The sequence below is a fragment of the Panulirus ornatus genome, chromosome 59 (assembly GCF_036320965.1).
Source record: "Panulirus ornatus isolate Po-2019 chromosome 59, ASM3632096v1, whole genome shotgun sequence".
In the NCBI taxonomy this organism is placed as follows: Eukaryota; Metazoa; Arthropoda; class Malacostraca; order Decapoda; family Palinuridae; genus Panulirus; species Panulirus ornatus.
Genome location: NC_092282.1, coordinates 14,657,427 through 14,673,967, shown reverse-complemented (window position 1 = coordinate 14,673,967; position 16,541 = coordinate 14,657,427). Strand labels below are relative to the sequence as shown.

General features: G+C 39.9%; 1 protein-coding gene across 10 annotated transcripts in view; it reads left to right on the top strand.

Annotated features, from left to right (window-relative positions):
* lqf (epsin homolog lqf) overlaps positions 1 to 16,541 on the top strand; it is a 437,420-nt gene that overhangs the window by 223,218 nt on the left and 197,661 nt on the right. For all 10 annotated transcript variants that reach the window (XM_071696113.1, XM_071696112.1, XM_071696119.1 and 7 more), the window contains one exon: positions 4,341 to 4,536. In XM_071696113.1, coding sequence (XP_071552214.1) covers positions 4,341 to 4,536 — 196 coding nt within the window. The remainder of the gene's footprint in view (positions 1 to 4,340; positions 4,537 to 16,541) is intronic.

Sequence of the window (16,541 nt, the reverse complement as noted above, 5' to 3'; positions counted from 1 at the left end):
TACGTATGTGAGTAGGAGAGATAGTCTGCAGGCACTATTGGATTACATATTGATTGATAAGTATGTAAAAGAAAGACTTTTGGATGTAAATTTGCTGAGAGGGGCAGCTGATGGGATGTCTAATCATTATTGTGTGGAGGCAAGAGTGAAGATTTGTAGAGGTTTTGGAAAAAGAGGAAACATTGTTGGCAAAAAGAAATTGGTGAAAGTAAGTGAGCTTGGAAAAGAGACTTGTATGAAGAAATACCTGGAGAGGTTGAGTGTAGAATGGTAAAAGGTGAGATTGAATGAAACAAGGGGGGTGGGTGAGGAATGGAAGGAAAGTGCTGACATGTGCAAGAGATGCATGTGGTGGTGAGAGGTGGACATTTAAAAAGGGCAGTGAGAGGTAGGATAAAGAAGCAGCGTTGGAGAGATAGTCAGCAGGCACTATTGGATAACATATTGATTGATAAGTATGTAAAAGAAAGACTTTTGGATGTAAATTTGCTGAGAGGGGCAACTGATGGGATGTCTAATCATTATCGTGTGGAGGCAAGAGTGAAGATTTGTAGAGGTTTTGGAAAAAGAGGAAACAATGTTGGCAAAAAGATTTTAGTGAACGTAAGTGAGCTTGGAAAAGAGACTTGTATGAAGAAATACCTGGAGAGGTTGAGTGTAGAATGGTGAAAGGTGAGATTGAATGAAACAAGGGGGGTGGGTGAGGAATGGAAGGTAAGTGCTGACATGTGCAAGAGATGCATGTGGTGGTGAGAGGTGGACATTTAAAAAGGGCAGTGAGAGGTAGGATAAAGAAGCAGCATTGCTAGTGAAGAGAAAAGAGAGGTGTTTGGGCATTACTTACAGGAAATGAGTGCAAATGATAAGGGGATGTAAAAGAGAAAGAGGTAGGAGGTTAAGAGGAGTGCAGAGGTTGAAAAGGACGGCAAATTAGAGTTGGGGTGAGTATCAGTAAGCTTTATGGAGAATCAGATGATGATTTGGAAGTGAATGATGTGTGAAAGATAAGAGAACAAATTGGGACATTGGTGAAGGGGGCAAAGGGGAAGTGATAAGAGGTAGTGATGAAGTAAGGAGGAGATGGAATGTGTATTTTGAAGGAATGCTAAATGTTTGACAATAGGGTGGCAGATGTAGGGTGTGTAGGTTGGGGTGGTATGCAAAGTGAGAGTCGTGCAGAGTGGTTTGTTGAAGAGAGAAGAGGTGGTGAAAGCATTGCGTAAGATATAATATGGTATTGCAGTTGAATTTATTAAAAATGGGGTTGACTGCGTACTTGATTGGCTGGTAAGTATTTTCATTGTATGTATGGATCATGGTGAAGTGCCTGAGAATTGACAGAATGCATATATAGTACCATTTTATAAAGGCAAAGGGGATAAGGGTGAGTGTTCAAACTACAAAGGCATAAAAGTATTGAGTATACCTGCTAAGTTGTATAGGAGGTTTTTGATTGAAAGGGTGAAGGCATGTACAAACATTGGATAGGGGAGGAGCAGTAGATATATGGATCAGGTGTTTACTTCAAAGAATGTATGTGAGAAATACGTAGAATAATGCATTGATTTGTATGTGGCATTTTTGGATCTGGAGAAAGCATATGGTAGAGTCGATAGAGATGCTTTTTGGAAGGTGTTAAGAAAATGCAGTATGGTAGGAAAGCTGCTAGATGCGGTGAGAAATTTATATCATGGGTTTAAGGCATGCGTAAGAGTCAGAAGAGAGAAGAGTGAGTGATTCCAAGTGAAAGTTGACATGTGATATTGATGTGTGATGTCACTATGGTTGTTTGATTTGTTTATGGATCAGGTGGTGAGGGAGATGTATGCAAGAGTATTGTAGAATGGTGCAAGTTCTCAGTCTATAGAGGATGAGGGGGCTTGGGAAGTGAGTCAGTTTTTCTATTTATCCATATCTCTGATACCTGTTCTTAACTGGAACTCCCTAAAAGGGGTGGCCATGGTAATAGAATCACCATAACTAGTGAACTCCAGTGCTGCTTCTTTGCCTTTAGTGACTCACCCTTAACAGGCCACCAGCAGAGGACAACTCGATTGCAGTGTTTGTAGAGGTGGGTTGCCTTTAGTGCCTCACCCTTAACAGGCCACCAGCAAAGGGCAACTCAAGTGCAGTGTTTTCAGAGGCTCCTACCCACTGTTCCTACTGACTGTTTCTACCTGATGCTCTTGCCTAATACTCTTACCTTCTATTTCTATTTACTGCTCCTACCATTTTGCCCAAAAGGTCGGGCCTAGCGTATAGCACTCACCGCAGGAAAATCTAGAGTTATGAAGAATGAGCTGTGTGAGTTAAGTCTTGCCAAGTGTTATGTATGACCAGGAGAGATTGTATGTTTGTGAACAGAATGCCAGTAGTTCATGTGTGGGTGAAGCAGAAAGAAAAAACAGCTGTCTGGGTCAGAGGAGTGCTTCTTGACAACTGCTGGAATGTTGACTCACTACACAGTTTTCACCGTCCCTCATTATACTCAAGTAGGTATTACTGGTAATATACCTCCCAGATTGTTGGTTGCCTACCAGTTACTACCTACCAAATCAGTTGTTTGCTGATAATACAGTGTTGGTAGCAGATTCGAGCAAGAAGCTGCAGAAGTTAGTGACGAGTTTTGAAGAGTGTGTGAAAAAAGGCTGTTCTGAGTAAATGTGAATAACAGTAAGGTTATTAGGTTTAGAAGAGTGTAGGAACAGGTTGGTTAGAGTGTGATTTTGAATGAAGAAAATTTGGAAGTGAAGTGTTTTAGGTGCTTGGAAGTGGACATGATAGCAAATGCAGCCGTAGAAGTGGAAGCGAGTCATAAGGTGGGTGAGAGAGCAAAGGTTCTACAAGCAGTGAAGAATGTGTGGAAAGAGTGGTCATTATGTGGGAGGGCAAAATTGGATATGTTTGAAGGTTCATTGATCTCAACTATGTCATATGGATGTTTGGCATGGGCCATAGTTGAGACATACAGAGAGTGGATGTCTGAGAAGTTAAATATGTGATAACAGTATTTGTTGTTATCCCTGGGGATAGGGGATTAAGAATACTTCCCACGTATTCCCTGCGTGTCGTAGAAGGCGACTAAAAGGGGAGGGAGCGGGGGGCTGGAAATCCTCCCCTCTCGTTTTTTTTTTTAATTTTCCAAAAGAAGGAACAGAGAATTGGGCCAGGTGAGGGTATTCCCTCAAAGGCCCAGTCCTCTGTTCTTAATGCTACCTCGCTAACGCGGGAAATGGCGAATAGTTTAAAAGAAAAAAAAAGTATTTGTTGTGAAGGAAGTTGATTGAGTTAATAGGGTACGAAGAGGTGTGATAATAAGAGTATGTTTTTAGAAAGCTGGAGAGGGTGTGCTGAAATGATTTGGACATTTGAGAGAGAATGATTGAGGAGCATTGACAGAGACGATATGTATGTCAGAAGTGAAGGGGAAAAAGAAAAGGGGGAGACCAAGTTGGAGATGGAAGGATAGAGTGAAAAAGATTTTGAATGCTTGAGGCTTGAACATTTAGGAGGGTGAAAGGCTTGCATGTTATAATGTGAATTGAAGTGATTTAGTATTCGATGATAGACACACTATCAACAGACTGGACAAGGGCATATGAAGCAGCTGGGGAAAACCCTGGAAAGGTCTGTGGGGCCTGGTTCTAGGTAGGGGGCTGTGTTTTCAGTGCATTTCACATGACAAGTAGAGAATGGATGTAAGTGATTTTGGGCCTTTCTTCATGTCTACCTGGCGCTGCCTCACTGACTTGGGAAACAATAAACAAGTATGAAATAAAGAAGAATACTACAGTACCAATTGCCATTTATGTGAAAAAATGCATTAGACTTGAAATCTTTGGTTTTGCTTTTTATCATTCAGCTTCAAGTATTGTGTTTAAAAAAAAAGTGAGGATGGCTTGTACATAATAATCAGTGCCTGGCAGCATATAGAAGGAATCAATAGAAAACATTCTTGGACTAAGATTATCTGCATGGCAAAGAGGGTGCTCCAATAATTGTACAAGAATCCCTGATATATGTATCAGAAAAGTGCTAAACAAAAATTTACTTGAGCCCAGTGATTTAAAACCTTGCAAACATTGAATACTAATATCTTTAAAAGATTTAGATAAATTGATATTTTGTTATTGTATAACTTATCTACACATCTTCGCTTACTGTCTCATTTTTGCTCTAATTGCATTTATTCACATACTGTACTCTAGAACTAAAATTATCATACTGATTGTTTTCATAGTTCAGGAATCTTAGATTTATTTCATTTTGATATCAGACAGACTGATTATTTTTAGTCACCCTCTTTACTTCAATTATTGATATTGATTTTTTCTCTGCAGGGAATTGAAGCGCCACCAGAAAGAGGATTTATCTGCAATGAATGACCTTCTAGACATAAATTTTAATCCTCACGGTGGAGCTAATGGTACTGCAGCACGTTCATCTGCTACTCCTCCGGTGTCAGGCTCCCTCGATCCTTGGGGCATGCCAGCTTCTGCTCCTTCCACATCCCCGCAGCACACAGTGCAACCTAAGGTAAGTTTAGTTGAAAATGTTGACCATAATGTGAAGTTTGCCAAGTTTTGATTCATTTAGGACTGTTGTTAGGGATATCCTGATGGAATGGAAAAATACTTCATTTGAAAAACCAGAAACAATGTAAAAGTATCCCATTCATCTGGTTTGTGCACAGAATCCTTCCAATGACAGCATGTCGACCCCGGTATAACAAATTGTTCCAGTTCACTCTATCCCTTATATGCTTTTCACCCTACTGCATGTTCAGGCTCTGATCACTCATAATCTTTTTCACTCCATCCTTCAATCTCCAAAATGGTCTCCTCGTTCTTCTTTTTCCCTCTGCTTCTGACACACATGTCTTCGTCAACCTTTCTTCACTCATTCTCTCCTTATAACCAAACTATTTCAGCACACCCTCTTCATGTTTCTCAACCACATTATTTTTTTATTACCACACATCTCCTACCCTTTCATTACTTACTTGATCAAACTACCTCATACACACTGCCCTTGAACATTTAATTTCCAACACATCCATCCTCCTCTGCACAGCCTTATTTATGGCCCATGATTTGCATCCATATAATATTATTTTGCCACTCCAGATAGTGATCTTTCCCTTCACATCTTAGAATACATGAAAATGATGTATTTGGATACTGAAAGCAAATATTGAAAATAAGTGCATGCTTTGCATGACTGAACTCTCTTGTAGTGGTGGTGGCGATGATGATGATGGTGGTCATGATGGTAAATTTGGAGGTAAGGGGTAATTGTTTAAAGCTGAAGAATGTTTTGTCTCATACTTCCAGAGACTTTGTCAAAAGTCATGATTTCCTCACTTAATGTCATAATGTTATGGGATCTCTTCTTAGTTACCACTTGGCAAAACATTACGTTTCAGAGTCATACTGCAAAATAGCATTAGAGATAAAGAAGTCTCCCAGGTGGGCACAAGATCATTGGACAGCAGCAGTGGGCTATTGATAAAACTGTGAAGGTAGTAGAATATGACAGGATATGCCACATTTAGTGCAGAATGCTAAATGTACAATTCTGTTTTAATGATTATAGTTATGATGATACAGGTTGAGAATCTATTATCTGAAATTCCAAAAACATAAAGTAAACTTCTCATGCAGTGAGGGTCTTGCCAGGCAGGCCCAACCTTTCCTGCCAAAGCCATTTATCTCTCAGTACCCACAGTACTTTCTGGTCTTTCTGTGTTTGTTTTGTGTTTTTTAGCTATGAATATTGTGACTGTCAAAAAGAGTTCCGAACACCCCTGTGGGTAACATGGAGAAAAAACAAAGACAAGTTGTTGAAGTTTTACGTTGAAAGTGATAAAGAGAAATTACTTGAAAATAGGAAAACATTGTATGTGGCAAAAGATGAAGAGCTTGATAGTGTGTTGAAAGAATGGATTCATCAGCATAGGAGTGAACAGACGCCCCTGAATTGTATGTTGATCTTAAAACAAGCTAAGATATATCATGAAGAAATGTAGGAGTGAACAGATGCCAATGAATAGTATGTTTTTCTTTTAGTAAGCTAAGGTAAATCATGAAGATATAAAGACTGATGTCTTTGAATATTCAGCAGGCTGGTTGCAGAAATTTAAGAAGAGTCATGGTATAAGATCTGAAAATTCGTGGTGGTAAAGCTTATGCTTATCAGGAGGCAGCAGAAAGCTACATGGATGAGTTTGCAAAAATTATTTCAGACAAAGGCCAATTTTCAGAACAAGTGTATAACATTGATAAAACTTCTTTGTTCTGGTACTGTAATCTTAGTAAACTCTAATGACAGCTGATGAAATGACACCAGCAGGAGTGAAGGATGCTAAATACAGGCTGACTTCTCATGGATGCAAATGCAGTTGGCACTCAAAGAAGTGAATTTGCAATGATTGGGTAGAACAAGTCCAAGGTGCTTTTAGGGTGTACAAACCTTATAAGAAAGCATGAATAACCAGAAACTTGTTTTTTTTAAGTTTCATATCTACTTTGTATCAGCAACATGTGCTCATTTTACGGAAGCTGGACTTGAAGGAAAGTGAGATTTTGTTGTTCCTAGAAAATTGTTGAGCACATATCCCTGCTGAACTTTGTGTGAAGAAAAATGTTTTTGCCCTTTACTTTCTCACAGATGTTAGGTCTTTAATTGAGTGATGTGGCCAAAGAATTTTAAGAGCATTTAAAAGTAAGTATAAAGGCTATCTCTTGAATAACATGCTTACTGCAGTGATCAGAGGCATCAGGGTGGCTGGCTTCCATAAGGAGTTTAGCATGAAAGACGCCATTTGTGCTGCTGCTAATGCTTGGCTGTAGGTAAAGACACTTTTGCAATGCTTGGCACAGTCTTTGGCCTAATACAGTTAATAAAGATGATGCAATAAATAAAGAATTTGAAGGAATTTATGTGACTAGTGAAAAGATATCAGGCATTCTTAATTGAGCAAATCATTTACCATCAGGATGTATGAATAAACTAGAGAAAGTGGATATCAAAGAAGTGTTGATCTTTGACAGTGTTGCCCCTGTCTGATGAGGATATTGCAGAAATGATATTGAATTAAGATAAGCACAGTGATACAAGTGATGATGAAAATGTATGATGACAGCTCAATTGACAGGCTTGAATGCTGTGCACTTATCACTTAACAAGAGATGATGACAGTTTATTATTTAAAAGTGGAAACTGCCCAAACATGAACCATGGTTATTGCGGTGAACGACACAAGAAGAAGTCTCCAAGAAGGCCACTTAGCAAAGTTCTTTGTCACTTAGAAATCCAGTTCCTGACCTGTCATGTGCTTCAGATGTCTTGCTTGATGATGTCATTGTCAGTATTGATGAACCCTAACCCTTGCCTTTAGGTTTTTTCTTAAGCCAGATGTAATCTGATGTAGTTGTTGATTGAAGATATCTTACTTTGTATGTGAAGATATCTTACTTTGTATGCAGAAAACATTAAGGCTCTTATGTAAATACTAAACTTTCTTTTTAGCATTTTTTTTTTTTAATTATTACATGAACTACAATACTACCTGTAAGATGTGTGTATCCTTATGTAGTTAAAATGATGTTAAGAGAAATGAAAATGCATTTCATGAATAGATTCTTTGTTAGGAAGATATCCATAATGGGATGTTTCAGGCACTATCTTGTATAATACAGCAATGCCAGTCGGTGTGCTACATACCTATGATGTCATCTTCAGCCATTTGAAAAACTGCTTCATAACCCTTGAGCCAATCTCATCTTGTTAGCCCATTCCAAGAGAAAGTCAGCATTGTTCTTTGTGATGATTATCATGGCAAAATGTGCACCAGCTTTATTACTTCTTGGACCAAATTTTACCAAAAAGATTTTAAAGGTAAGATTTTATTGATATGACAGAATAGAATAATTCAGAGAAAGTCCTCCTAGTGCTGATCAAATTGCCAAATAGGAATAGAGTGGTTACTGATGGAAGTATCCTAGATGGGGTTCTTGTTCCGAGGAACTTTGACACTGAAATTAAAAAATATATTAAAGAAATGCCCAAGAATAGAAATGTCTTAGAATGGCTTCGTCTGATTATTCCTATTGATGCCCTTTATAGTGTTAGCCTTTACCCTGGACACTGCCGAACTACAGTACATCAGCATTCAGACAACTGAAAAATTCCAAAATTTGAACCAAGCTTGGCCCCACAGATTTTGAATGGTGGATTTTTGGTCTGTAATGATAGTGATGATAACAGTAGGAACTGTAATGATTCAATATTGACAATGACAATAATGACAGTAATAATGATTTTTTTATTTTTATTTATTTTTTTTTTTGCCGCTGTCTCCCGCGTTTGCGAGGTAGCGCAAGGAAACAGACGAAAGAAATGGCCCAACCCACCCCCATACACATGTATATACATACGTCCACACACGCAAATATACATACCTACACAGCTTTCCATGGTTTACCCCAGATGCTTCACATGCCTTGATTCAATCCAGTGACAGCACGTCAACCCTGGTATACCACATCGCTCCAGTTCACTCTATTCCTTGCCCTCCTTTCACCCTCCTGCATGTTCAGGCCCCGATCACACAAAATCTTTTTCACTCCATCTTTCCACCTCCAATTTGGTCTCCCTCTTCTCCTCGTTCCCTCCACCTCCGACACATATATCCTCTTGGTCAATCTTTCCTCACTCATTCTCTCCATGTGCCCAAACCATTTCAAAACACCCTCTTCTGCTCTCTCAACCACGCTCTTTTTATTTCCACACATCTCTCTTACCCTTATGTTACTTACTCGATCAAACCACCTCACACCACACATTGTCCTCAAACATCTCATTTCCAGCACATCCATCCTCCTGCGCACAACTCTATCCATAGCCCACGCCTCGCAACCATACAACATTGTTGGAACCACTATTCCTTCAAACATACCCATAATGATAATGATGATAATAAAGGGGATGATGTGCAGTTAGTGGGCTGAACCAGGGTATATGAAGCAATTGATGCATTATACATAACAGCAAGAGAGTGGATATGATCAGATGAAACCATTTCTTTGTCTCTTCCTGGTGCTTACATGCTGTACAGGAAATAACAGATGTATCAAGAAAATGGAAAAAAGTATAATAGAAACAACACTAATAACAGTGATAATAACAATAATGATGAAATGCTGTGGTGTGATTATGATGACATTAAAAAATGAGAATGATGGTAGTAATGATACAGTAATGATATTTGGATAATGATAATAGTACTGTTAAGGATACCAGAATGATGATAATGGTAATAGTGAACATGATCTTCCTGTAATGCAGCAATGACATGGCCATCAGTATGTTTGTCTGTGTGACTGTTATTTGTAACTCATAATGGCAGAATGGATTTTGTTCAGATTTGGTAGGAATGTTGGGTATGATGAAAGAGTGCTATTTAAATACATTTTGAGTGCAATACTTCCAAAAAATAATACTCTTAAGTCTATATATATATTGGATCGCTATACAAAATGGACTATGTGCAGTACAGGCTACCATAGTCACAGCAAGTGGACAGACCACCAATGACTAGGGATTTTATGAGGGGGAGGGGGCTTGCTGGGGGTGAGGTCTAGGAAGGGAAGGGCAGTGTCAGGAGGGGACTATGGGAATAAAATGATAGTAATTCTCCTTTTTTGGGCTAAGATTTCTCCTAGAAACTTGAGACACCTTTGCATTTATGGCCCTCATGTTTATATGATGCTCACGGCTGACAGATGCTACTTTCTTAAGCATGGAGCACATATCAGACTGGGGAAAATAATATTTATTTTTTTGTGTTAAGGATATAAATGTTGCATTTATTTCAACACAGATAAGTAAATCTGAGTTGTAAAAATCTACTTTAGGCAACGATTTATAATGGGTATATTATGGTTTAGGCTCCATGAAAAAGACATGAGTACCACAGTTTCGTTGACTATGTTTGCAGTGAAGTTGCATATTTATAGATACAGAGAAAAATATACCAATATTCTTGATACTTGTTTGTTTCTTACTGATTTGCAATATATTAAACACCATGAACAAGATTTTGGTATTCCACCAACCAGATTTATCTTGTGATGAAGCTTCATTTTTACTTAGGATTTCAGGAACATTCTGATTTCTAGGTAGATAAGTAAGTGATATATGATAGAAATTTATCCTTGATTTTACAAACCAAGCAGAAAATATCAAACCAAGGTTATTTTAATTCTCAGAATACCTTAGTGCTATAAAGACATGGGAGGTATTAAAGAATGGATTGGGCAATTTTTAGGAAGTGTTGCTACATTTTCTTGTAATTACCCATATTTTTTACCTAATTGTACTGCAAGGGGTGTAAATTTTACACATGTGGGGCACCATCTCTTGAACATTCTGTACTTTCATGCAAGTCTGAAATTTATGCATGCTGTTTGCATTAACCATGTCCTCTGTCATGCTATTTCATTCATGTACCACTCTTTTACTTCTTTATATCTTTTTTATCAAATTTCTTGCTTTTTTATGTGGAAGGCTCCAGTCATGGATAAAAGTCCACATTGAGGCCAGGCCATAGTTATAATATATAGAGAGGATTATGAAAGGGAAAAAGAAGAGAGCATGAAAAGGATAAATGAATTTCGTGTTTATGTCCTTTGGTTTTTCTGTTCCTACATCTCTCAAAGAATTCTTTGGTGACCAGATCATTCGTTGGTTTTAAAATCTTGAGTTGTGATATGGTCATCCTTCACTCTTTTATCTTGCAAGGTGGGCAGAGTTAAAGCCTCTAGCCCTTCCTAGTAACTCTGCTCTTTTAATTCTGGTACCATATTTTTTACCATCCTCTGGACCTTCTCCATTATCTCTGTGTTTCTTTAAGTGTGATGTCCAGACTCATAAAGAATATTGTAGTTTTGGCCTTATGTAGGATATGAACAGCATCATGAATATTTCCTTCTTAAGTATTTTTCATAATGTAGGCCTTTGTTGACAGATTAAGGACACTGTCAACTCTCAAGTCCTTCATACACATTGAATCCTGAAGCTTATTTTCTGCAAGCCAATAATCATATGAAGGCCTTCTTTCACCCTTTCCCTTCCTTGTATTGCAGTACTTTACATTTGTATGGGTTTCATTTCACTAACCATGTTTCAGGCCAACTTTGGAATCTGTTTGTTAGGTCTCCTTCCCTAATAACTTTTGCATCATCTGTAAACATACCTTCAAGCAAGTCATTTACCTAGAACAAGTACCCACAAGTACCTACAGAAAGAGGAGTAATGGGGAACAGTTCCTTGTGGCATTCCAATGGTTACCTCAACCTGTTTAGAGAAGCTTTCTTTGACATGTGTCCCTTGTTTCCAATTTGTTAGATAATCTTTTGTATATTGAAGGGAGTTTCCCCCTTACATGTGCCTGTTGTGTGTGATTCACTAATTGTAATTACCTTCTTGTACTGTATTGGGAGGGTTTTACACTCATGGGTCCCCATTTCTTTAACGTTCTTTACTATCATACAGCTTCTTAAACTTATATATGTTGTATGCATCAACCATGCCCTCATTCATTTTATTCCATTCATCTTCCATTCTTGTAATGTAAAAGGACTTCTCTACATCTTTTTTTAACGAGTTTCTTGTTAAATTTCATGTTGTGTCATCTGGTTTCTTTGTCCCAGTAGGTAGTAGTTGGTCAGCAACCACTGACTAGGGAGTTGTATTACTGGTACTCCTCATCTGGGTATTAGGAAGTTTAGTGACAGCTGCTTGGTGAGCCAGCAATTCATTAGTTGTCAAGTTGCATTCTTCTGACCCAGGTAGCTGTCTTTTCTTTATGCCTCACCCACACGTGGGCTGCTGGCATTCTTTCCACAAGCATACAATCTCCTTGTCATAAATAACACTTGACAACACATAACTCACACAACTCATTCTTCATAACTCTACATTTTGCTACAGTGAGTGCTGTGTTGCTAGCTCTGCCTTTTGGCAAAATGGTAGGAGCAGTAGATAGAAGTAGTGGGTGGAGCATAAGGCAGGAGCATTAGGCTGCAGAAGTAGGTACGAACATTAGGCAGGAGCATTAGGTAGAAATGATATATTTAAACTTAAGGCAGGGACACTAGGTAGAAGTAGTTGGCTAGAACAATTCTTAGGAGCCTATGGAAACTCCGTACTAGAATTAACTACTTCCATTGGCCTGTCAAGGGTGAGGTATTGAATGCTAAGGGGTGGCACTGTAATTCACCAGTTATGGAGACACTTTCATGATGGCCACTCCTTGGGGGAGTGAGGGGGAGTGAACATTAGATATGGAGATAGGAATATGGATTGCTTTATCCCTACATCTGAAGAACTGTTAACCGTCTCTATCATAATTTTGGTAAAGAAATATTTTGTGCAATCCTTAGCAACTCGGTAAACTAAGTTTTAGTCCATTTCTTCTCGTTGGTAATGCCTCTTGCATAGGGAGAATGAATTTAATTTTTGCAATCTCTCCTCATGTTGTTTATTACACAAGAAAGAATCAATTTAGTTGCTCTTTGCTGCACTTTTTCCAATATAAGAATATCCTTGCTTAAGTGGAGGGCCCAAAACTGCATCGCATATTCAAGGTGTGATCTAACTAGACTTTGATATGGCGGCAGCATTGCATCCTTGTTTTATGTAAAGATATGCCCTTCTCTCCTACACATTATGCATTGTTTGAATTGGCTTATCAGGTTATATCTTATTAGGAGAACCAATCCTCATCCTTTTTTGCCTCCTCTTTCCTGTTATGTACCCCTCTGGACAGAAGAGGTGAGATTGAATCTCTTTAATAAGCTTTGTTTTTATAAGCCCAATGATATCAAGTGTTTTTTCCCTTGTTATTTATTTATTTATTCATTTATTATACTAAGTCACTGTCTCCCGCATCAGCGAGGTAGCGCAAGGAAACATATGAAAGAATGGCCCAACCCACCCACATACACATGTATATGCATACATGTCTACACACGCGCATATACATATCTATACATTTCAACGTATACATATGTATATATATATTTTTTTTTGCTTTGTCGCTGTCTCCCGCGTTTGCGAGGTAGCGCAAGGAAACAGACGAAAGAAATGGCCCAACCCACCCGCATACACATGTATATACATACGTCCACACACGCAAAGATACATACCTACACAGCTTTCCATGGTTCACCCCAGACGCTTCACGTGCCCTGATTCAATCCACTGACAGCACGTCAACCCCGGTATACCACATCGATCCAATTCACTTTATTCCTTGCCCTCCTTTCACCCTCCTGCATGTTCAGGCCCTGATCACACAAAATCTTTTTCACTCCATCTTTCCACCTCCAATTTGGTCTCCCACTTCTCCTCGTTCCCTCCACCTCCGACACATATATCCTCTTGGTCAATCGTTCCTCACTCATTCTCTCCATGTGCCCAAACCATTTCAAAACACCCTCTTCTGCTCTCTCAGCCACGCTCTTTTTATTTCCACACATCTCTCGTACCCTTACGTTACTTACTCGATCAAACCACCTCACACCACACATTGTCCTCAAACATCTCATTTCCAGCACATCCATCCTCCTGCGCACAACTCTATCCATAGCCCACGCCTCGCAACCATACAACATTGTTGGAACCACTATTCCTTCAAACATACCCATTTTTGCTTTCCGAGATAATGTTCTCGACTTCCACACACTCTTCAAGGCTCCCAGGATTTTCGCCCCCTCCCCCAACCTATGATCCACTTCCGCTTCCATGGTTCCATCCGCTGCTAGATCCACTCCCAGATATCTAAAACACTTCACTTCCTCCAGTTTTTCTCCATTCAAACTCACCTCCCAGTTGACTTGACCCTCAACCCTACTGTACCTAATAACCTTGCTCTTATTCACATTTACTCTTAACTTTCTTCTTTCACACACTTTACCAAACTCAGTCACCAGCTTCTGCAGTTTCTCACATGAATCAGCCACCAGCGCTGTATCATCAGCGAACAACAACTGACTCACTTCCCAAGCTCTCTCATCCCCAACAGACTCCATACTTGCCCCTCTTTCCAAAACTCTTGCATTCACCTCCCTAACCACCCCATCCATAAACAAATTAAACAACCATGGAGACATCACACACCCCTGCCGCAAACCTACATTCACTGAGAACCAATCACTTTCCTCTCTTCCTACACGTACACATGCCTTACATCCTCGATAAAAACTTTTCACTTTTCATGTACAGAGCATCAGATCGGGGAAGAGCAGTGTGGTTTCAGAAGTGGTAGAGGATGTGTGGATCAGGTGTTTGCTCTGAAGAATTTATGTGAGAAATACTTAGAAAAGCAAATGGATTTGTATGTAGCATTTATGGATCTGGAGAAGGCATATGATAGAGTTGATAGAGATGCTCTATGGAAGGTATTAAGAATATATGGTGTGGGAGGCAAGTTGTTAGAAGCAGTGAAAAGTTTTTATCGAGGATGTAAGGCATGTGTATGTGTAGGAAGAGAGGAAAGTGATTGGTTCTCAGTGAATGTAGGTTTGCGGCAGGGGTGTGTGATGTCTCCATGGTTGTTTAATTTGTTTATGGATGGAGTTGTTAGGGAGGTGAATGCAAGAGTTTTGGAAAGAGGGGCAAGTATGAAGTCTGTTGGGGATGAGAGAGCTTGGGAAGTGAGTCAGTTGTTGTTCGCTGATGGTACAGCGCTGGTGGCTGATTCATGTGAGAAACTGCAGAAGCTGGTGACTGAGTTTGGTAAAGTGTGTGAAAGAAGAAAGTTAAGAGTAAATGTGAATAAGAGCAAGGTTATTAGGTACAGTAGGGTTGAGGGTCAAGTCAATTGGGAGGTGAGTTTGAATGGAGAAAAACTGGAGGAAGTGAAGTGTTTTAGATATCTGGGAGTGGATCTGGCAGCGGATGGAACCATGGAAGCGGAAGTGGATCATAGGGTGGGGGAGGGGGCGAAAATTCTGGGAGCCTTGAAGAATGTGTGGAAGTCGAGAACATTATCTCGGAAAGCAAAAATGGGTATGTTTGAAGGAATAGTGGTTCCAACAATGTTGTATGGTTGCGAGGCGTGGGCTATGGATAGAGTTGTTCCCAGGAGGATGGATGTGCTGGAAATGAGATGTTTGAGGACAATGTGTGGTGTGAGGTGGTTTGATCGAGTGAGTAACGTAAGGGTAAGAGAGATGTGTGGAAATAAAAAGAGCGTGGTTGAGAGAGCAGAAGAGGGTGTTTTGAAGTGGTTTGGGCTCATGGAGAGGATGAGTGAGGAAAGATTGACCAAGAGGATATATGTGTCGGAGGTGGAGGGAGCAAGGAGAAGAGGGAGACCAAATTGGAGGTGGAAAGATGGAGTGAAAAAGATTTTGTGTGATCGGGGCCTGAACATGCAGGAGGGTGAAAGGAGGGCAAGGAATAGAGTGAATTGGAGCGATGTGGTATATTGGGGTTGACGTGCTGTCAGTGGATTGAATCAAGGCATGTGAAGCGTCTGGGGTAAACCATGGAAAGCTGTGTAGGTATGTATATTTGCGTGTGTGGACGTATGTATATACATGTGTATGGGGGTGGGTTGGGCCATTTCTTTCGTCTGTTTCCTTGCGCTACCTCGCAAACGCGGGAGACAGCGACAAAGTATAAAAAAAAAAAGAAAAAAAAAATATATACTTCCCACGTATTCCCTGCGTGTCGTAGAAGGCGACTAAAAGGGAAGGGAGCGGGAGGCTGGAAATCCTCCCCTCTCGTTTTTTTTTTTTTTCTCCAGAAGAAGGAACAGAGAAGGGGGCCAGGTGAGAATATTCCCTCAAAGGCCCAGTCCTCTGTTCTTAACGCTACCTCGCTATTGTGGGAAATGGCGAATAGTATGAAAAAAAAAAAATATATATATATATATAATGAAGGTTTGCGGCAGGGGTGTGTGATGTCTCCATGGTTGTTAATTTGTTTATGGATGGGGTTGTTAGGGAGGTGAATGCAAGAGTTTTGGAAAGAGGGGCAAGAATGAAGTCTGTTGTGGATGAGAGAGCTTGGGAAGTGAGTCAGTTGTTTTTCGCTGATGATACAGCGCTGGTGGCTGATTCATGTGAGAAACTGCAGAAGCTGGTGACTGAGTTTGGTAAAGTGTGTGAAAGAAGAAAGTTAAGAGTAAATGTGAATAAGAGCAAGGTTATTAGGTACAGTAGGGTTGAGGGTCAAGTCAATTGGGAGGTAAGTTTGAATGGAGAAAAACTGGAGGAAGTAAAGTGTTTTAGATATCTGGGAGTGGATCTGGCAGCGGATGGAACCATGGAAGCGGAAGTGTATCATAGGGTGGGGGAGGGGGCGAAAATTCTGGGAGCCTTGAAGAGTGTGTGGAAGTCGAGAACATTATCTCGGAAAGCAAAAATGGGTATGTTTGAAGGAATAGTGGTTCCAACAATGTTGTATGGTTGTGAGGCGTGGGCTATGGATAGAGTTGTGCGCAGGAGGGTGGATGTGCTGGAAATGAG